This window comes from Salmo salar, chromosome 03, assembly GCF_965601325.2.
Source record: "Salmo salar chromosome 03, fSalSal1, whole genome shotgun sequence".
NCBI lineage: Eukaryota > Metazoa > Chordata > Actinopteri > Salmoniformes > Salmonidae > Salmo > Salmo salar.
In genome coordinates this window covers 76,626,951-76,651,440 of record NC_138293.1, presented here as the reverse complement: position 1 = coordinate 76,651,440, position 24,490 = coordinate 76,626,951, and the positions used below count along the sequence as shown (strand labels likewise).

At 41.5% G+C, this 24,490-nt stretch overlaps 1 protein-coding gene across 1 annotated transcript in view; it reads right to left on the bottom strand.

The window, feature by feature from the left end:
- Positions 1-12,789, bottom strand: part of LOC123741710 (phospholipid phosphatase 3) — a 32,455-nt gene extending 19,666 nt beyond the window's left edge. The window contains exon 1 of the mRNA XM_045715412.2: positions 11,873-12,789. Within this exon, the coding sequence (XP_045571368.1) occupies positions 11,873-12,077 (205 nt within the window). The 5' untranslated portion in view covers positions 12,078-12,789. The remainder of the gene's footprint in view (positions 1-11,872) is intronic.
- Positions 12,790-24,490: the final 11,701 nt, after the last annotated feature.

Here is a 24,490-nt window from a genome sequence, read left to right as displayed (position 1 = left end):
GGAAGCTGCATCTGTCAACGTCAGAATATTGCCATGTTCCCATGTAATGACTTCATCATGTATTCCATTAGGGCTAAAAACCTTGAGTGAAAATGCATCAGTGAATTTGTAAACAGAGGCACATGCACACAAACGCATACTGTTCAACATGACCATGCAAGAGCACTAAAAACACAGAGACAAACTCACACGCACGGTTACACACACAAGCCCAGAGCGAGAGGACTGCAGTGGCATGCTGCAGCATGCTGGCCCTCTCACTGTCTCACTCGACAGCTTTCCCTGCCAGCTGAACAGAAACATAAGCCCACTTACACAAACATACTGTATGCCCAAGAAAACACACACGCACGCACACGCGCACTTCACCACGCGTCCTCCCCTCTTCTGGGACACCTTCCATCCCAAAATGGTTGAAGCAAGGAGAAGAAAGAGCGGGAAAGCGAGCGGAGATAAGCAGGAAAGAAGTGGCCCTTTGAACTCACTCTGAGGTTAATGCTATCCCTACCCTAAACCCTATCCCCTATCCTTAATCTAAACATAACCCTTACCTAACCCTAACCCTTTTAAATGTAAACTTCAATGGGGGTAAGTACGTCCCAAGGATCCCAGATAGCAAGTACCCTTTCTCTGATCACTCCGGGAGATACAGGTCTTCCTCTCTGGCGAGCTACCTCATGTCTTCTTACCCTCCTACACACAGACACACACACACACTCAGTCCCACACACACACACACACTCAGTCCAACACACAACCAGTAATCGTCTCTGTGGTGTCTACTGGTCACTGTCTCTCAGGGAGAGCGTAAAAACTTCTTCGGGCTAGGGGGCAGTATTCGGAAGTTTGGATGAATGAGGTGCCCAAAGTAAACTGCCTGTTACTCAGGCCCAGAAGCTAGGATATGCATATAATTGATAGTATTGGATAGAAAACACTCTAAAGTTTCCAAAACTGTTAAAATAATGTCTGTGAGTATAACAAAACTGATATGGCAGGCGAAACCCCGAGGACAATCCATCCAGAATTTTCTTTTTTTCAGCTCACCCCTGATTACTATGGCTGTCAATGGGAATATAAAAGGAATACCTCCCAGATTGCAGTTCCTATGGCTTCCACTAGATGTCAACAGTCTTTAGAAAGAGTTTCAGGCTTGTTTTTTGAAAAATGAGCTAGAATTTGTAGTTTTAATAAGTGGCTCCCATTTTGGCTGTGGTGTTTGTTGCGCGTTCCGGTGAGGGCGCGTACTTCGTTCTTTATCTCCGGTAATGTTCTCAGGTATTCTCCATCTTAAATTTGATCATTTACATATTAGAGTACCTGAGGATTGATTAGGAACGTTGTTTGATATGTTTGGAAGAAGTTTATTGGTAATTTACGGGATTCATTTGTATGCATTTTGAACGAGGGAAACCGGTAGATTACTGAGTCAAGCGCGCCAATGAAACTGACTTTTTGGGGATATAAATAAGGACTTTATTGAACAAAAGGACCATTCGTTATGTAGCTGGGACCCTTGTGATTGCAACCAGATGAAGATCTTCAAAGGTAAGTTATTTATTTTATTGCTATTTCTGACTTTCGTGACGGCTCTGCTTGGTTGGAAATGTATGTAATGCTTTTGTGTGCGGGGCGCTGTCCTCAGATAATCACTGTCCTCAGATAATCACATGGTGTGCTTTCGCCGTAAAGCCTTTCTGAAATCTGATGAAGCGGCTGGATTAACAAGAAGTTACGCTTTTAAATGATGTATGACACTTGTATTTTCATGAATGTTTAATATTACGATTTTTGTAATTTGAATTTCACGCTCTGCAATTTCACCGGATGTTGTCGAGGTGAGAAGCTAGCGTCCCAATGATCCGTAAGAAGTTTTAAGTGCTATTCAAAAACATTTGATCCAGCCTAGTCGAGGCAGTTAAAATCCATGCTCTAATTTTGCTATTGATTTGGGTCTAATTTCATCTATGAATCTTTATCCTGAGCAAATATGAATGACTGTGTGGTCACTGTAATTGATGGTTTGTAATTGGTCACTGTAATTGATGGTCACAAACCACTCAAGACTTCAGATCACCTTCCAATTACTTTTAAGGGCCCAAATAACTGTGATGACAGAGTGAGGACCACCTGTGCTGGAGAGAGAGACAGGAAACCGAACAGGAGGCAGGCAAGCAGACTTGTCTCAGCCTGCCCACAGGTACGTCAATGACTGACCCATCACTTCTGACCCTGCCTATGCTGCTGGACGCCGTGTCTCTAGCATAGCATGGCCACAGGACATGGATTCTGTTCAGACCTGAGCTCTTCTTTTGAAAGCTCAATAATGCGTGCAGGAGGAATGCACACACACACAGATTGAGACATCCATATGCTTTAGAGACATACTGACACAGTAGAAAAATGCTCTCTCTGTGAAACATCAATCATCTCACTTAGATGTATTTTTGATCTGGGGGACAGTATTACCTGGTCACACACACGGTCACACACGGTCACACACGGTCACACACATACGTATTTAAGTCAAAGCCAAAGTGAAAGCCTTCATTATGAAGTGATCCTGGTTTTAGGCTCTGATTAACAGTCATTCATAATGCCATACCACCGTGTTTATAACAGTCATTCATAATGCCATACCACCGTGTTTATAACAGTCATTCATAATGCCATACCACCGTGTTAATAACAGTCATTCATAATGCCATACCACCGTGTTAATAACAGTCATTCATAATGCCATACCACCGTGTTAATAACAGTCATTCATAATGCCATACCACCGTGTTAATAACAGTCATTCATAATGCCATACCACCGTGTTAATAACAGTCATTCATAATGCCATACCACCGTGTTAATAACAGTCATTCATAATGCCATACCACCGTGTTTATACAGTCATTCATAATTCCATACCACCGTGTTAATAACAGTCATTCATAATGCCATACCACCGTGTTAATAACAGTCATTCATAATGCCATACCACCGTGTTAATAACAGTCATTCATAATGCCATACCACCGTGTTAATAACAGTCATTCATAATGCCATACCACAGTGTTAACGTGTTTACTTCGCTGCAGTAAACACTTAAAAGGAAAGTACTGTCTGAGACAGAAGGGACCACACTGAGCAAAGAAGTGGATTCACTCCTAACTTATAAGGCCATTAGAATGCGATGCCTTGGGGGAATTCCAGAGTGACAGTAATAAATGAGTCCCTTGACAGGCCAGATAACGAGGGGTCAACAGCCTGAGGAATCTGCTGCTGACATTTAGGGAAAATTAGGATGGAACTCCCTGAGACAAGGCATACTGTTGGAGAGGAGACAACTAGAGACAAGGCATACTGTTGGAGAGGAGACAACTAGAGATACGACATACTGTTGGAGAGGAGACAACTAGAGACAAGGCATACTGTTGGAGAGGAGACAACTAGAGACAAGGCATACTGTTGGAGAGGAGACAACTAGAGACAAGGCATACTGTTGGAGAGGAGACAACTAGAGACAAGGCATACTGTTGGAGAGGAGACAACTAGAGACAAGGCATACTGTTGGAGAGGAGACAACTAGAGACAAGGCATACTGTTGGAGAGGAGACAACTAGAGACAAGGCATACTGTTGGAGAGGAGACAACTAGAGACAAGGCATACTGTTGGAGAGGAGACAACTAGAGACAAGGCATACTGTTGGAGAGGAGACAACTAGAGACAAGGCATACTGTTGGAGAGGAGACAACTAGAGACAAGGCATACTGTTGGAGAGGAGACAACTAGAGACAAGGCATACTGTTGGAGAGGAGACAACTAGAGATACGACATACTGTTGGAGAGGAGACAACTAGAGATACGACATACTGTTGGAGAGGAGACAACTAGAGATACGACATACTGTTGGAGAGGAGACAACTAGAGACAAGACATACTGTTGGAGAGGAGACAACTAGAGACAAGGCATACTGTTGGAGAGGAGACAACTAGAGATACGACATACTGTTGGAGAGGAGACAACTAGAGACAAGGCATACTGTTGGAGAGGAGACAACTAGAGACAAGGCATACTGTTGGAGAGGAGACAACTAGAGACAAGGCATACTGTTGGAGAGGAGACAACTAGAGACAAGGCATACTGTTGGAGAGGAGACAACTAGAGACAAGGCATACTGTTGGAGAGGAGACAACTAGAGACAAGGCATACTGTTGGAGAGGAGACAACTAGAGACAAGGCATACTGTTGGAGAGGAGACAACTAGAGATACGACATACTGTTGGAGAGGAGACAACTAGAGACAAGGCATACTGTTGGAGAGGAGACAACTAGAGATACGACATACTGTTGGAGAGGAGACAACTAGAGACAAGACATACTGTTGGAGAGGAGACAACTAGAGACAAGGCATACTGTTGGAGAGGCGACAACTAGAGACAAGGTATACTGTTGGAGAGGAGACAACTAGAGATACGACATACTGTTGGAGAGGAGACAACTAGAGACAAGGCATACTGTTGGAGTTGAGACAACTAGAGACAAGACATACTGTTGGAGAGGAGACAACTAGAGATACGACATATTGTTGGAGAGGAGACAACTAGAGATATGACATACTGTTGGAGAGGAGACAACTAGAGACAAGACATACTGTTGGAGAGGAGACAACTAGAGATATGACATACTGTTGGAGAGGAGACAACTAGAGACAAGGCATACTGTTGGAGAGGAGACAACTAGAGACAAGGCATACTGTTGGAGAGGAGACAACTAGAGACAAGGCATACTGTTGGAGAGGAGACAACTAGAGATACGACATACTGTTGGAGAGGAGACAACTAGAGATACGACATACTGTTGGAGAGGAGACAACTAGAGATACGACATACTGTTGGAGAGGAGACAACTAGAGATACGACATACTGTTGGAGAGGAGACAACTAGAGACAAGGCATACTGTTGGAGAGGAGACAACTAGAGATACGACATACTGTTGGAGTGGAGACAACTAGAGACAAGGCATACTGTTGGAGAGGAGACAACTAGAGACAAGGCATACTGTTGGAGTTGAGACAACTAGAGACAAGGCATACTGTTGGAGAGGAGACAACTAGAGATACGACATACTGTTGGAGAGGAGACAACTAGAGATACGACATACTGTTGGAGAGGAGACAACTAGAGACAAGGCATACTGTTGGAGAGGAGGCAACTAGAGATACGACATACTGTTGGAGTTGAGACAGAGACAACTAGAGACAAGGCATACTGTTGGAGAGGAGACAACTAGAGATACGACATACTGTTGGAGAGGAGACAACTAGAGACAAGGCATACTGTTGGAGAGGAGACAACTAGAGACAAGGCATACTGTTGGAGTTGAGACAACTAGAGATACGACATACTGTTGAAGAGGAGACAACTAGAGATACGACATACTGTTGGAGAGGAGACAACTAGAGACAAGGCATAGTGTTGGAGAGGAGACAACTAGAGATACGACATACTGTTGGAGAGGAGACAACTAGAGATACGACATACTGTTGGAGTTGAGACAGAGACAACTAGAGACAAGGCATACTGTTGGAGTTGAGACAACTAGAGACACGACATACTGTTGGAGTTGAGACAGAGACAACTAGAGACACGACATACTGTTGGAGTTGAGACAGAGACAACTAGAGACACGACATACTGTTGGAGTTGAGACAGAGACAACTAGAGACAAGGCATACTGTTGGAGTTGAGACAACTAGAGACACGACATACTGTTGGAGTTGAGACAGAGACAACTAGAGACAAGGCATACTGTTGGAGTTGAGACAGAGACAACTAGAGACAAGGCATATTGTTAATTCACAATATAGCTGATGATAGTGACGCCAATCATATCTATCAAGAAAGAACCAAAAGTATATTTTTATTGTTATTTATTTTATTTAACCTTTATTTAACTAGGCAAGTCATTTAAGAACAAATTCTAATTTACAATGACGGTCTACCAAAAGGCAAAATACCTCCTGCAGGGACAGGGATTTTTTAAATAAATAAATATATAAATAAATAAAAATAACATATGAATATAGGACAAAACACACATTACAACAAGAGAGACAACACAACACTACATAAAGAGAGACCTAAGACAACAACATAGCAAGGCAGCAACACATGACAACACAGCACGGTAGAAACACAACATGGTAGCAGCACAAAACATGGTACAAACATTATTGGGCACAGACAACAGCACAAAGGGCAAGAAGGTAGAGACAACAATGCATCACACAAAGCAGCCACAACTGTCAGTAAGAGTGTCCATGATTGAGTCTTTGAATGAAGAGATGGAGACAAAACTGTCCAGTTTGAGTGTTTGTTGCAGCTCGTTCCAGTCGCTAGCTGCAGCGAACTGAAAAGAGGAGCGACCCAGGGATGTGTGTGCTTTGGGGACCTTTAACAGAATGTGACTGGCAGAACGGGTGCTGTATGTGGAGGATGAGGGCTGCAGTAGATATCTCAAATAGGGGGGAGTGAGGCCTAAGAGGGTTTTATAAATAAGTGTCACGTCCTGACCATAGTAAGATGTGATTTTCTATGGTAGAGTAGGTCAGGGCGTGACAGGGGGTGTTTTGTGTTTTTCTATGTTTTGTATTTCTATGTTTAAGTTCTAGTTTTTCTATTTCTATGTAGGATTTTTGGGGGCTGATCTCCAATTAGAGGCAGCTGGTCCTCGTTGTCTCTAATTGGAGATCATACTTAAGTCGTTTTTTTTTTCACCTGTGTTTGTGGGAAGTTGTTTTTTATTTAGTCTCTGTACCTGACAGAACTGTGCGCTGTCGTTTTTTCCTCTTTGTTATTTTGCTTCAGTATTTTCAGTTATAATAAATTATCATTATGAGCACTCAACACGCTGCGCTTTGGTCCCCTCTCTACGATAGCCGTTACAATAAGCATCAACCAGTGGGTCTTGCGACGGGTATACAGAGATGACCAGTTTACAGAGGAGTATAGAGTACAGTGATGTGTCCTATAAGGAGCATTGGTGGCAAATCTGATGGCCGAATGGTAAAGAACATCTAGCCGCTCGAGAGCATCCTTACCTGCTGATCTATAAATTATGTCTCCGTAATCTAGTATGGGTAGGATGGTCATCTGAATAAGGGTTAGTTTGTCAGCTGGGGTGAAAGAGGAGTGATTACGATAGAGGAAACCAAGTCTAGATTTAACTTTAACCTGTTGGGGCTAGGGGGCAGTATTTGCACGGCCGGATAAAAAACGTACCCGATTTCAACTGGTTACTACTCTTGCCCAGAAATGAGAATATGCATATAATTAGTAGATTTGGATAGAAAACACTCTAAAGTTTCTAAAACTGTTTGAATGGTGTCTGTGAGTATAACAGAACTCATATGGCAGGCCAAAACCTGAGAAGATTCCATACAGGAAGCGCCCTGTCTGACAATTTATTGTCCTTCTGTAGCCTCTCTATCGAAAATACAGCATCTGTGCTGTAACGTGACATTTTCTAAGGCTTCCACTGGCTCTCAGAAGGCGCCAGAAAGTGTAATGAGATGTCTGCAGTCTCTGGGCAAAGAACAGCAGCAGAGTTTGTTACTGGTCAGGCTGGGGACAGTGACACTGGAGATGCGCGTTCATGTGAATTCTCCATTTTGTTCTTTCAGTCTTTGAATGAATACAACGTCGCCCGGTTGGAATATTAGCGCTATTTTATGAGAAAAATCGCATAAAAATTGATTTTAAACAGCGTTTGACATGCTTCGAAGTACGGTAATGGAATATTTAGATTTTTTTTGTCACGAAATGCGCTCGCGCGTCACCCTTCGGATTGTGACCTGAACGCAGGAACAAAACGGAGCTATTTCAATGTAACTATGGATTATTTCGAACTAAAACAACATTTGTTGTTGAAGTAGAAGTCCTGGGTGTGCATTCTGACGAAGAACAGCAAAGGTAATCCAATTTTTCTTATAGTAAATCTGAGTTTGGTGAGGGCCAAACTTGGTGGGTGTCAAATTAGCTAGCCGTGATGGCCGGGCTATCTACTCAGAATATTGCAAAATGTGCTTTCACCGAAAAGCTATTTTAAAATCTGACACAGCGATTGCATAAAGGAGGTCTGTATCTATAATTCTTAAAATAATTGTTATGTATTTTGTGAACGTTTTATGCTGAGTAATTAAGTAAATTCACCGGAAGTTTGCGGTGTGTGTGCTAGTTGCTAGTTCTGAACATCACATGCTAATGTAAAAAGCTGGTTTTTGATATAAATATGAACTTGATTGAACAAAACATGCATGTATTGTATAACATAATGTCCTAGGAGTGTCATCTGATGAATATCATCAAAGTTTAGTGCTGCATTTAACTGTGTTTTTGTTTTTTGTGACATATATGCTTGCTTGAAAAATGGCTGTGTGGTTATTTCTGGCTATATATTCTCCTAACATAATCTAATGTTTTGCTTTCGCTGTAAAGCCTTTTTGAAATCGGACAATGTGGTTAGATTAACGAGAGTCTTATCTTTCAAATGGTGTAAAATAGTCCTATGTTTGAGAACTTTGAATTATGACATTTTGTGGTTTTAAATTTGGCGCTCTGATGTGTATAGTGCGGGACGATTTAGTCCCACCTACCCTAGAGAGGTTTTAACCTGCAGATTTTATATGATCTGAGAGAAGGACAGTGTACTGTCTAGCCATACTCCCAAGTACTTGTATGAGGTGACTATCACAAGCTCTAAACCCTCATAGGTAGTAATCACACCTGTGGGAAGAGTGGCATTCTTCTTACCAAACCACATGACCTTTGTTTTGGAGGTGTTCAGAACAAGCTTTGTTGTAGAGCATTTAACACAAAATCCGGGGAGGGGCCAGCTGAGTATAAGACTGTATCATCTGCATATAAATGGATGAGAGAGCTTCCTACTGCCTACTTCCTACTAAATTAACAAGGCTGATGCCAGAAGAGGATGATGCCAGAGGTGATGGTGGTGAATGGGGGAAGATGATGATACCAGAGGTGAAGGTGGTGAATGGGGGAAGATGATGATACCAGAGGTGATGGTGGTGAATGGGGGAAGATGATGATACCAGAGGTGAAGGTGGTGAATGGGGGAAGATGATGATACCAGAGGTGAAGGTGGTAAATGGGGGAAGATGGTGATACCAGAGATGATGGTGGTGAATGGGGGAAGATGATGATACCAGAGGTGAAGGTGGTGAATGGGGGAAGATGGTGATACCAGAGATGATGGTGGTGAATGGGGGAAGATGATGATACCAGAGATGATGGTGGTGAATGGGGGAAGATGATGATACCAGAGGTGAAGGTGGTGAATGGGGGAAGATGATGATACCAGAGGTGATGGTGGTGAATGGGGGAAGATGATGATACCAGAGATGATGGTGGTGAATGGGGGAAGATGATGATACCAGAGGTGAAGGTGGTGAATGGGGGAAGATGATGATACCAGAGGTGATGGTGGTGAATGGGGGAAGATGATGATACCAGAGATGATGGTGGTGAATGGGGGAAGATGATGATACCAGAGATGAAGGTGGTGAATGGGGGAAGATGATGATACCAGAGGTGAAGGTGGTGAATGGGGGAAGATAATGATACCAGAGGTGAAGGTGATGAATGGGGGAAGATGATGATACCAGAGATGATGGTGGTGAATGGGGGAAGATGATGATACCAGAGGTGATGGTGGTGAATGGGGGAAGATGATGATACCAGAGGTGATGGTGGTGAATGGGGGAAGATGATGATACCAGAGGTGATGGTGGTGAATGGGGGAAGATGATGATACCAGAGATGATGGTGGTGAATGGGGGAAGATGATGATACCAGAGGTGATGGTGGTGAATGGGGGAAGATGATGATACCAGAGATGATGGTAGTGAATTGTGGAAGATGATGGTAAGCAGTCCATGCTGCCCTTTGTCTTGAGAGACTTTAAAAAGACACTTTCTAAATCTCTCACTTCCTCTCACTCATGTTCTTTCAAGCATGCAACCTGGTGATTGAGTTAATCCTAGTGTTGCAATGCAACCAGCTGTCAGGGATAAGGAAAGTGAACACCAGCCCACGTGTTCTCATTAGGCTGAGCTAAGAAGAACTGAAAAAGTATATTTCCTTCCCATCTTCTGACTCTGGGGCAGTCAGTCTCTGTCTGGCACTTACCAGCCACTTCCTAAACACTTAGGTGAGTGTCAAGCATGCTACCTAGCAGAGGAGACAATAGCATACCTGCAGGCAAGGAGGAATAACAGGCTGTACGGTGAGAGTGAACCTGTCTGTCAGTGTGTTTGTCTGGGAAGCAACAGGCAGCTCGTAAGCGCCAACGGTGCGCTGGCAGACCTGTCTGTCTGCCTGGACGGGTTCCGCCTTATAGTCCTGTTTGTGTCATGTTAACGACTTCAAAACAAACCACTCTTCCCTGCTTTCACATAGTGCCAGCACCAGAGAGGCTGATCGACACCCCATTTCATTTCAGGGGTGTAGTTAGGCACACAATTGTGTTTCACTCATGTTAGTTGAGGAGTAACCAATGATAACTACCACAAAGTAGAAATCCAATAGTCCCTCTGTGTTTGTGCGTTGTGATTGTCAGATTGCCTCATGTTCCACATTATGGCTTAACACTGCTAACCCTATCAGCATTCAAACTGTAGGGCCATTATCTAATGCTTTATTGAATTATATAATAGCCTCATAATTTCGCAGAATAACTTTGCTGCACACATTACAGATATTGTTGCCAAGTACCTCAACTGTCCATGGAGTTGAGTGCAGACTAGAGTTCCTTAAATGAACCTCTGACTCGCGATATGTCAATAATTTAAAAAAAATGTCATTCTTAAACCCTAATCATGTACCTATGTTTGTCCTCTGTTGTTGCGTGCCTTTCTTTGTTTGCTGAATCCATTTTTGTTTTATTCAACGTTAATCAAATACAACCACTGACTGTTTCCTCATTGCTGGTGCTCTAAGATGGCAACTCAGCCGCGAATGTCAATTGAATCTCAACAAGGAAAACATCTGTGGTTGTATTTGATTAACGTTTTATAAAAAATGTATGGATTTCAGCAAAGAAATGCACGCAACAAAGGACAAACATAGGTAGGCCTACAAGGTAAGTATCGAGGTATAGCGACTAGGAGTTGGAGGTTCAATTCAAAAGCTCTAGAATGTGCTCAACTCAGTGGAGTTTAGATACTTGGCAAGGGATAATGCTGTAGTGAAGCAAGGCAAACAATGAACAAATGTAATTTGAACACAAGCAGGGAAGGGGTAGCAACATGTTTTATTCTAATGTTCTTTTCTTGAGAACCCCATGGATGGTTGTCATGGGAACTCAAGAATATCCCGGGACAACACTCCTGCCAGCTTTTCTTCAGTGCTTAGCTTGGAATACAGACAAACTCCTTTTTGCCCTTTTGGTTAAGTGCTGAATTGGCTTTTGAAAGGACTTATTCTTGCATTGTGACCTGTTGAACTGCTAGACCTGTTGCACTTTGCCGTTGGTTCTTCTCCTTAACTACTTGTGCTAATAAATGTAATGCGTTTAATTAAATGGTCGTCTATCATCACTTGGACAACATGTGAGAGCCGTCCTAGATTTATGTGCAATAATTGCCCATCCTGTGGCATGCATACTATTAATTATATTCATGTTAATGATATTGACCTCTGCATATTTCCTAGGAAATAAAATGGAAATACTGAGACAGGCAAAACATTTAATTAAAGCAAAGCAGACAATCATGTCATGCTGCTACATTGAGATTCAGTCAAATAAAAAGGCTAAAAGGGTAAATAATATGCAAATGGGGGTTCACCATAATTCTTACCTACAAACAGACAGAAAACATCCAAGACGACCAGCATCTTTCTCTTGGTACAGAGTGAACTGTCTGCAGGTTCTGCAAGGATGTGATTCTTCCCAGCGCCGTTTTCCTTCATCGCCTCCCCGGCTCCCCCGTTGTCGGCTAAACGCTGCTGAAGCTCAGCGTCCCGAGGAAGAGTACTAGTGTGTGTCGAGTTGAACTTTTGCATATTGTCTCTTGTTTAAAATACAACTTTGATGTTGTCTTGTTGCTGTTTACTGACAGTAACGTTAAGTATCCCAAAGGTGAACATTCAGTCCCGTCCAACGTTGAAAAATACAAATGAATGATGGCTGACTAACTTTTTAGCTAGCTAGCTGTTATTGAAAACCATGTCCAACAACCACAAAAGTTAAACTTGACAGTTATCAAACCGTTAGCAACAAGCTTATCTGTGAAATGTAAGACAAGTTCGACGATAGCGTAAAGAAGAGTAAAGATAAACTGAAAGAGAAGTGTTCTTGCTTCAGTTCACTGAGGTGTTGCGAGCTAAAGCGCTCACTGTCCCACTGTATCGTGTTCTCTGTTCAAAGTCTTCAACTACTGTAGCTGGCTAGCCACGTTACATCATGATACGTTACCCTAAAACCAACTAAATCAATATTTTAAAAGAATAACTTGCAAAACACGCATTGTTCAATTCGTCTGTCAACTTTCAAACTTGCCCATATGTCATTCATTCAACTATTCCAAATGCCCTCTCCATGTGTTGGACTATTTTCTGTTCAGTCCTCCTGTTCCCTCGCATTTTGTCCCTCCCCAAAACTAGGCAGACCCCCAGGAGTTTGTTTTGCAAAATGTGTATATCTCCTTTGCTCCAGTCGCACCCTCTGACAACCCACCCCCACTTGTTAGTTAAATACAGTAGTTAACCAAATAGCTACCCGGACTATTTGCATTGACCCTTTTTGCACTAACTTTGACTCAACTCATACACTGCTGCTACTGTTTACTATCTGTCACTGTATGTACAGTACATATCTTCCTCAATGACCTCGCACGAGTACCCTGCACATCGACTCGGTACTGGTATCCCTTGTATATTGCCAAATTATCGTTACTCATTGCGTATCTATTATTATTATGTGTTTTACTTTTCTATAATTTCTCTATTTTCTTTCTCTCTGCATTGTTGGGAAGTAAGCATTTCACTGTTACTCCACACCTGTTGTTTCCGAAGCATGTGACGAATAAAATTTGATTTGATTATCTTACTTTTTTGTTTGTTTTACACTAATAGCTTTGTTTATTTGTTTTATTTGTTAACATCTATGTAATGCTAGAATCAATACTATATTTGAGAGAGAATTAAGAGTATAGAGAAATATATAAATGTTTATTTAATTGCATACATTTTTATTTCAGTGTGCTTTGATGAACTGTGGTTTGTGTATTAAATTAGGTTAGTAATCACATCTAATTGTATTTGGCACATGCTTCTTAGACAACAGGTATAGACTAACAGTGAAATGCTTACTTAATGGTCCTTTTCCAACAATGCAGAGTTAAAGATAAAATAAAATAGAAACAGTGACATGAGGAATAAATACACAGTGAATAACAAATAAAAATAACATGGCTATATTTAGGGAGTAGAACATAACATGGCTATATATAGGGAGTAGAACATAACATGGCTATATATAGGGAGTAGAACATAACATGGCTATATTTAGGGAGTAGAACATAACATGGCTATATTTAGGGAGTAGAACATAACATGGCTATATTTAGGGAGTAGAACATAACATGGCTATATTTAGGGAGTAGAACATAACATGGCTATATTTAGGGAGTAGAACATAACATGGCTATATTTAGGGAGTAGAACATAACATGGCTATATTTAGGGAGTACCAGTACGAGTCTACTGTATGTGCAGGGGTACGAGGTAATTGAGGTAGCTACTGTATGTACTGTACATAAAGGTAGGGGTAAAGTGACTAAGCAACAGGCTAAATTAGACAGTAGCAGCAGCATGTGTGTGTGTGTGTGTGTGTGTGTGTGTGTGTGTGTGTGTGTGTGTGTGTGTGTGTGTGTGTGTGTGTGTGTGTGTGTGTGTGTGTGTGTGTGTGTGTATGGTGTCAGTATGCATGTGTGCATGTTATGTGGGTGTGGATGTATGCAGTTTGTGTTGTGGTGTCAGTGTAAGTATGGGTGAGTAGATTTGTGTGTAATGAGAGATTCCATTATGTTTCCCAGGCCTACTTAAATTAGAAAAATGAAAAGCGTGAGAAAATGTTGCCCTTTGCCTTACACTTCAAATGTCATTGTTTGCCCAACAATATCTAATCCTTCCTTTGATCAAATAAATGGATGCATCTCCAGCATCAGTTACTTTCCTGGTCAGTGAAGGTCTAATGGGAGACCATGCAGTAGACCCTATGCCTACCTGTCTATTCAATGCACATCTCCAACCCTGAATGTCTCTGCTAAAATGGTTTGTATAGGCCTAACACAGTTATTAGCATATATCTTACGACTGTCTTGTAGATGAGAATTCCTTCAAATGTATACTTTCTGATCAGTCTCAGATTTTTCCTTACACAGTATGGAATAGCAGGGACAAGAGGTAGGAGAGTGCCACCACCTGGTGAGAAGTACAGAAATTGCCACCTCCTTCTTTTCAGAATTGTATATTAAGGTTTATTAGAGACAGACTACACAAGGTAAAATAACTACAAATTCGTGCAGTAGTTTTACATGATTGGTCTACAACTGCTTGCACAGGAAACATCAAACTAGGCAGCTATGTTCATGAATCAAACACATTTACTCACACGCAGGCCAATGTTTCTCAAGTCCCTCACCAGTTGTGGGAAAGGAGCCTGGCTTGCAAGGTCACTTCTTCTCACGTAACATTCTCAGCAATGCTACAGTCAGCCGTGGCTAGGAGCCTGACAGCATGCAAGAGTACTTCCTCTCACGTAACATGCTCAGCCATACTACAGTATTGTGAGAGAGGAAAAGATGATCGAAACAAAAGTGAGAAAAGAAATGAAAATAAAATAAGGAACTAACAGCAAATTATTTAGGCTGACAGGTCTGTGTCATTACATCCTTGTCTTATTGAATAGAGCTTCAAACCCTCAACCATTGATCTGTAGAGGTGAAGAAAAAAAATTAAGTTAGACAGGACCAATAGGCAAAAAATTGACCAGCACATTTGGCATTTGCCCAAAATGCCAGATGGTCAATCCGCCCCTGCAGGTCTACCTTTACTTCGCTTTTTCTGTTCAAATGTCAGACTCAAAGGTCATGGGATGATTCCGGACCCCAGCAAGTGGACTAGATAGAAAGGTTATAAATTCACTGTCTGTCTTCAATTGAAGAGCCTAAAGCAGTTAGCAGTAATTTTGATGGCCACTAGATGGCTGTAGAAAGTAATTTACTGTGTGATCGGTGGGCCAGGAGAGATGAGAAGCCTGCAGCACAGTGGAGGCTGGTGAGAGGAAATATAGGACGACGGACTCATTCGAATGGCTGGAATGGAATACATGGAACAGAGTCAAATGTGTGGTTTCCATATGTTAGATGTGTTTGATACCATTCCATTGATTCCATTCCAGACATTACAATGAGCCTGTCCTCCTACAGCTCCTCCCACCAGCCTCCACTGCTCTAGCAGTGATTAAAGTTAAGCTCGTTAACCAGGCTTACATGTCTGAGAACACTCCCTAGTGATAACCACTATACACCTAACAATTGTAGGCTACTCAGTACAGCCAGGATTAGGGAGTAACTTATTACATGTAATCTGATTACAAAAAAAGTAATCAGTTACATTAGCAGCAAAATATTGTGATCAGATTACAGATACTTTTGAAGAACTAGAGATGATTGCTACTTGGATTACCTTTATATTCATACAATATGTTTGCAAAAACATACAGTACGTGTCAAAAGTTTGGACACACATACTCATTCAAGGGTTTTTCTTTATTTTTACTATTTTCTACATTGTAGAATAATAGTAAAGACATCAAAACTATGAAATAACACATTTGGAATCATGTAGTAACCAAATAAAGTGTTAAACAAATCTAAATATTTCATATTTGAGATTCTTCAAAGTAGCCACCCTTTGCCTTGACAGCTTTGCACACTCTTGGCATTCTCGCAACCAGCTTCATGAGGTAGTCACCTGGAATGTATTTCAATTAACAGGTGTTCATTATTAAAAGTTCATTTGTGGAATTTATTTTCTTTATAATGTGTTTGAGCCAATCAGTTGTGTTGTGACAAGGTAGGGGTGGTATACAGAAGATAGCCCTATTTGGTAAAAAATACCATGTCCATAGTATGGCAAGTACAGCTCAAATAAGCAAAGAGAAATGACAGTCCATCATTACTTTAAGACATGAAGGTCAGTCAATACGGAAAATTGCAGTCGCACAAATCATCAACCACTATGATGAAACTGGCTCTCTTGAGGACCACCACAGGAAAGGAAGACATAGTTACCTCTGCTGCAGAGGATAAGTTAATTACAGTTACCAGCCTCAGAAAATGCAGCCCAAATAAATGCTTCACAGAGTTCAAGTAACAGACACATCTCAACATCAACTGTTCAGAGGAGACTGGGTGAATCAGGCCTTCATGGTCGAATTGCTGCAAAGAAACCACTACTGGAGGACACCAATAAGACGAAGAGACTTGCTTTGACCAAGAAACACAAGCAATGGACATTAGACCGGTGGAAATCTGTACTTTGGTCTGATGAGTCCAAATGTTTGATTTTTGGTTCCAACCGCCGTGTCTTTGTGAGATGCAGAGTAGGTGAACTGATGATCTCCGAATGTGTGCTTCCCACCGTGAAGCATGGAGGAGGAGGTGTGATGGTGTGGGAGTGCTTTGCTGGTGACACTGTCAGTGATTTATTTAGAATTCAAGGCACACTTAACCAGCATGGCTACCACAAAATTCTGCAGCGATACGCCATCCCATCTGGTTTGCACTTAGTAGGACTATTATTTGTTTTTCAGCAGGACAATGACCCAACACACCAGGCTGTGTAAGGGCTATTTGACCAAGAAAGAGAGTGATGGAGTGCTGCATCAGATGACCTGGTCTCCATAATCACCTGACCTCAACCCAATTGAGATGGTCTGGGATGAGTCGGACCGCAGAGTGAAAGAAAAGCAGCCAACAAGTGCTCAGCATATATGGGAACTCCTTCAAGACTGTTGGAAAACTATTCCAGGTGAAGCTGGTTGAGAGAATTCCAAGAGTGTGCAAACTATCATCAAGGCAAAGGGTATTTTATAACACATTTTTGGTTACTACATGATTACATATGTGTTATTTCATAGTTTTGATGTCTTCACTATTATTCTACAATGTAGAAAATAGTACAAATAAAGAAAAAACATTGAAGGAGTAAGTGTCCAAACTTTTGACTGGTACTGTGTTTTCTCAATGATATTAAATTCAGCATTGACAAAAAGTACAAGTTTAAATTTGTTCCAACTGAGTGAGTCTGACTACAAGTCAGAGACCACTTTGATGACGCACCTTTTTGACTTCTTCTATTGCCTCAAAGGTGAAGGTAATCCAAAAGTAACTGAAACTATTCCGATTACATTACTGAGTTTGGGTAATCCACAAGTTAAATTTCTGATTACAATTCGTGACAGGTAACTGTAATGGATTACATTTAGAAAGGAACCTACCCAACCCTGAGTACAGCAAACCTCAGATGACACTGATCAACTGTCAGTCCACCCCACTAAGAGTGTCAGTGCTATCCAGGTTCCTTGGAATGTCCCTACCATAAACCCTAAACCTAACCTTAACCCCTAGCCTAAACTTAACCATAACCCTTACCTAACCCATTTAAAATGTAAACTTCAATGGGGTACAGACGTCCCAACCAGATAAATGGTACTCTGGCCTTGTACAGGTAACCATGTCCTACCAAAGGTCACGTTTGAGCTCAGGCCAACTGACATCGATACTGAACTGTCTTTTACACGGGACTCTCTGCCCCACCTCCCCATGGCAACATAATAAACTATGGCCACAGCATGTAGAGTAGTCATAAAAAAGAAAGGAACGAGGGGAAATTAACAGACATGTAGCATAGGCCACACTCCAGAATAGCTTTTCATCAACCATTTATGCGAGTAAAGTACATGTCAGATAAAAATTTTTTAATGACACGGCTGATGGAAACAGAACATTTTTCTGTAAACTTTTCAAAATGTCGACAAAACAATATGCTAGACAAAGTGGGATCTTTCTCGGTAAAAATGTATTATGCGATAAATGTCGTTGGAAACGCTTTTATGCGCAAATATTGATATAATAACCATCATATCAAAGTAAATTTGGAGTCGCGCGATAACATGTTGGGTGGTCCTCCCACTACACTCGTCGGGAAAGCATGCAGTTTATTAGGCTACAGACTAAACAAATGATGAACTTCACAGGGTTGTGAAAGTGAAAAGTGATGAGCTTGATGCTCCTTTCCAATAAATATCCAGTTTTCTTTCTGGTAACATGATAATCGATGCTTGGCTGCCATTTGACAATCTCACTCTTTTGTCCATAATAATAATAAAAATAAACTCATCATGGTCTATATGTGCGCTCTAGCCAACAACACGTAGATAGCGCTGTTGGCTAGTGCGCACGTGCCAATACCAGAGTGGCATACTCGCTATATAACGCAATTATTGTATTTGAGAAAACCATCAGTAGAGTTGAAAATGTGTACATGGGAATTTAACCGCAAAAGGTATTTATATGTGCTATACCTCAGCACACAGAGACATCTGCAACAAGTCCATTTGATGGAAACATCTCTGTTGGAAAAATGCCATATTGTTTTTAATGCAGATTTTAGAATATTTGCATGAAAAACTGTCGCCAGTTGCATGGAAACCTAGCTAGTGATACATTTTATTTACAATTCATAACTTTCGAAGCGTCCATCCCAGCAATCTGTTGCTGTGTAGTACATCAACCAAGAATACAGAACTACGGTATGATTATGTAACCAATGAAACTGCTCTGGTTCCTCATTCCATCACATTTGGAATCCCCATAAACTAAGACATAGCTCCAAGATTCCCCCTGTCCTTTTCAGACTCCAAGCCAATGTTATTCTTGCTCCTGAGAAAGTCTATGTTTACTTATACAATTCTCACTTCATCATTCTCCAACGCACATTTCTAATATCTCTCATCATTTTCTTCATATCCAACTGAATAAAAAGAAGAAACTATACTATTACACAAAGATAAATTATATAAAAAATTATAAAACACTTTGGAGCACCTTAAATTAAATTTTGGGCAAAAAGGCAAATCATTCATTGAATCAGATGGCTCATTCATCACAAAACCCACTGATATTGCCAATTACTTTAATGATTTGTTTCATTGGCAAGATTAGCAAACTTAGGCATGACATGCCAGCAAAAAAACACTGATACTACACATCCAAATATAACTGATCAAATTATGAAAGACAAGCATTGTAATTTTGAAATCCGTAAAGTTAGTGTGGAAGAGGTGAAAAAATTGTTGTCTACCCAAGAATAGTAAAGCCCCCTTTTCTGGCTCAAATAGCCGATCAGTCAGCCTGTTTGACCAGATACAATGCAATTTTCTGTAAACAAACTGACAGACTTTCAACATGCCTATAAGGAAGGACATTCAACAAGCACGGAACTTACACAAATGACTGATGATTGGCTCAGAGAAATTGATAATAAAAAGATTGTAGGAGCTATTTTGTTAGATTTCACTTAGGCTTTTGACAGTCTGCTGCTGGAAAAACTTGTATTATGGCTTTAGTCCCTCTGCTATATTGTAGATAAAGAGTTACCTGTCTAACAGAACACAGAGGGTGATCTTTAATGGAAGCCTCTCCAACATAATCCAGGTAAAATCAGGAATTCCCCTGGGCAGCTGTCTAGGCCCCTTACTTTTTTCATTCTTTACCAATGACATTCCACTGGCTTTGAATAATGTATGCGTATTTATGTATGCGGATGACTCAACAGTATACACATCAGCTACTACAGCGAGTTAAATCACTGCAGCACTTAAAGAGATGCAGTTGTTTTCAGAATGGGTGGCAAGGAATAAGTTAGTCCTAAATATTTCAAAAACTAAAAGCATTGTTTTTGGGAAAAATAATTCACAAAATCTCGTAATAAATAATGTGGAAATCCAACTGGATGAAGAGAGCTCCTAACTACACGTCAATACGCCATTTGGGAGGTATTCATTCAAGAGACTGCTGTTTGGAATCGCGTCCGCTCCAGAGGTGCCTCGCACCGCATTCGAAAGGTCTGAAAGGTGTCGTAAACATCATGGATGACATTCTTGTCTTGGGTGATGACACAGAGCAGCACGACCGGAGACTGAGATAGCTGCTAGACAGACTGAGAAGCATCAACTTGAAATTGAATATGGACAAATGCAAAATCAGAATGACAGAAATTCTCTACATTGGACATGTGTTAAGCAAAGAAGACCTGAAACCAGCTTCCGAATAGGTCGGAGCAATACAAGAAAGGCCAGGGCCAGAGGACAAAGCAGCGCTTCAGAGGTTCATGGGAATGTTGCAGTATATCACAAAGTTCATCCCAAATCTCTCAGATGTCAGCGCACCACTGAGACAACTGCTGGAAGGAGACATTCAGTGGGACTTGGACTCTGCACATGAACAGAGCTTCAAAAGCATGAAAACACTTAAAATCAAATCAAATTTGTTACATGCGCCGAATACAAAAGGTACCTTACAGTGAAATGCTTACTTACAAGACCTTAACCACAATGCAGTTAAGAATAATGTGTTCAGTACAAAATAGATAAGTAAAAAAATATAAAATTAAAGTTACAAATAATTAAAAAGCAGCAGTAAAATAACAGTAGCGAGGCTATATACAGAGGGTACCGATACAGAGTTAATGTGTGGGGGCACCGGTTAGTCGAGATAATATGTACATGTAGGTAGAGTTAAAGTGACTATGCATATATAATAAACAGAGTAGCAGCAGCGTAAAAGGGGGGGGGGGGGGGCAATGCAAATAGCCATTTGATTAGCTTGTCAGCAATGCGCCAGTGTTAAAGTACTATGATGTAAAAAAATTAATTAAAAAACCATGACTATCTGTGGATGCAAGCTCAGAAGGCTTGGGAGCTGTGATCCTGTAAGATGGTCAGCCAATCGCATACGGGTCAAGATCCCTCACAGACTCTCAAAAGAGATACGCTCAAATTGAAAAAGAGCTAACGGCGATAGTGTATGGCTGCAAGAAGTTTCATCAATACCTGTATGAAAAACAGATCCAGGTGGAGTCAGACCTCAAACCCTTGGAAACAATCTTCAAGAAGTCGCTCCAGAAAGTACCAGCCAGACTGCAGAGAATGCTGATGAGACTACAGAGACACAGTCTACATGTGACTAACAAACCAGGAAAGGAGATACACGTGGCTGATGCACTGAGCCGAGCATACCTGAAGGATTAGAGAGAGAAATTGCTGGATGGTGAGCTGGATGTAAACTACATCGATCAAAAACCTCCTGTTTCAGAGGAGAAACTGCTGCAATTCAAAACAGCTAAAGCAGAAGGTGAAGAGTTAAAACTGGTCACAGAAACAGTTTTAAAAGAATGGCCAGACACTAGAGGGAAAGTTGCAAAGGAAATACAGCACCACTGCACCTTCAGAGAGGACTTGAATACTCAGATGGACTGCTGTTCAAAAGTTAAAACTTGTTGTCCCTCAGAAAATGAGAAGAAATCTGAAAAATCCATGAAGCATACATGGGAATTGTAAAATGTAAGGAACGAGCAAGGGATGTTCTGTTCTGGCCAGGCATGGCTAAACAGATTGAAGATGTAACAAAATGTGCAGTCTGCAACAAACACAAAAACAACAACCAAACAGCCGCTCATGTCCCATCCAATATAAGAGAAAGCTTGGGCCAAAGTTAGAGTGGACCTCTTCCATTACAATGACACAGAATTTCTACTATGTGTGGATTACTACAAAATACCCAGAAATCTCCAAGTTCAGTGGGACAGCAAGTAAACACATAATTGCAGCACTAAGTCGATCTTCGCAAGGAATGGGGTGCTCAACGTTTTGTGCCCCAACAATGGAAGACAGCTTGTGAGTCAAGAAATGTTTTGTGAGTCAAGACTTTTCTACCAGCCGAGAGTTCAAACATGTCACGTCGAGCCCTAGATTTCCACAGTCAAACGGCCAAGCTGAGAGAGTAGTTCAGACTGAAGAACCCGTTATAAAAAGCAACATTTTTTTAACCTTTATTTAACTAGGCAAGTCAGTTAAGAACAAATTCTTATTTACAATGATGGCCTAGGAACAGTGGGTTGACTGCCTTGTTCAGGGGCAGAATGACAGATTTTTACCTTGTCAGCTCAGGGATTCTATCTAGCAACCTTTCGGTTACTGGCCCGACGCTCTAACCACTAGGCTACCTGTCTCTAACCACTAGGCTACCTGCCGGCCCACATACAGTGCATTTGGAAAATATTCAGACCCCTTGACATTTTCCATATTTTGTTATGTTACAGCTTTATTCTAAATTTGATTAATTGTATTTTTCTCCTCAATCTACACACAATACCCCATAATGAGAAATCGAAAACATGTTTTTAGAAATTCTTGCAAATGTATAAAAAAAATTAAACAGAAATACCTTATTTACATAACAAATTCAGACCCTTTGTTATGAGACACGAAATTGAGCTCAGGTGCATCCTGTTTCCATTGATCATCCTTGAGATGGTTCTACAACTGGATTGGAGTCCACCTGTGGTAAATTCAATTGATTGGACATGATTTGGAAATGGCACACACCTGCCTATATATGGTCTCAAGGTTGACAGTGCATGTCAGAGCAAAAACCAAGCCATGTGGTCGAAGGAATTTTTCGTAGTACTCCAAGACAGGATTGTGTTGAGGCACAGGTCTGGGGAAGGGTACCAAAACATTTCTGCAGCATCGAAGGTCCTCAAGAACACAATGGCCTCCATTCTTAAATGGAAGAAGTTTGTAACCACCAAGACTCTTCCTAGACCTGGCCGCCTGGCCAGACTGAGCAATCGGGGGAGGAGGGCCTTGGTCAGGGAGGTGACAAAGAACCTGATGGTCACTCTGAATGAGCTCCAGAGTTCAGAGTTCCTCTTTGGAGATGGGAGAACCTTCCAGAAGGACAACCATATCTGCAGCACTCCACTAATCAGGCCTTTATGGTAGAGTGGCCAGACGGAAGCCACTCCTCAGTAAAAGGCCCATGACAGCCCACTTGGTGTTTGCGAAAAGGCAACTAAAGGACTCAGACCATGAGAAACAAGATTCTCTGGTCTGATGAAACCAAGATGGAACTCTTTGGCCTGAATGCCAAGTGTCACGTCTGAAGGAAACCTGCCACCATCTCTACGGTGAAGCATGGTGGTGTCAGCATCATGCTGTGGGGATGTTTTTCAGCAGCAGGGACTGTGAGACTAGTCAGGGTCAAGGAAAAGATGAACAGAGCAAAGTAGAGAGAGATCCTTGATGAAAACCTGCTCCGAAGCGCTCAGGACCTCAGACTGGGGCGAAGGTTCACCTTCCAAAAGGACAAATACACTAAGCACACAGCCAAGACAACGCAGGAGTGGCTTCAGGAAAAGTCTCTGAATGTCCTTGAATGGCCCAGCCAGAGCATGTACTTGAACCCGATCGAACGTCTCTGGAGAGACCTGAAAATAGCTGTGCAGCGACGCTCCCGATCCAACCTGACAGAGCTTGAGAGGATCTGCAGAGAAGAATGGGGGAAACTCCCCAAATACAGGTGTGCCGAGCTTGCAGCATCATACCCAAGAAGACTCAAGGCTGTTATCACTGCCAAAGGTGCTTCAACAAAGTACTGAGTAAATGGTCTGAATACTTAAGTCAATGTGATTTCAGTTTTTCATTTTATTTCCCCCCAAAAAATATCTGACCTTTTTTTTTACTTTGTCTTTATGGGGTGTTGTGTGTAGATTGATGAGGAAAAACTATTTAATCAATTTTAGAATAAGGCTGTTACATACTCTCATTGAGTAAAGAAACACACCCCTGGATGGAGTAGGTCTCTCACCTGCACACCTACTGATGGGAAGGAGGCTGCAGACAAAGATTTTGAAGTCAGAGAGATTGTTAAATCCAGGACTCTATCAGCATATCAGGAGCAGGCTCACAAGCAGACAAATGAGACAAAACACTACCTTGACCAAAGCACATGTAAGCTTTTGGTCATGAAGGAAGGAGAATGAGTCAGGAACAGACAAGACAACAAATGGCAACCAGCGATTTGATTTGGAAAACATGACCAGCCAAGGTCATACATAGTACAAACACAAAATGAGAGAATCTACTGAAGGAACCGGAGACACCTGTTAAAAAACATATGAAACAACACACCCAGAGAGACACTCTGGACGTACCTCATCCAGTGGAAGGAGAACCTGAAACAAGTGTCAGCCTGGAAGAAAACTACTCACCTGTGTGTTCTCCAGCACCAACAACACCAAAACAAACAATGTAAAGCAACAATGTAAACACTGACACACCAGTG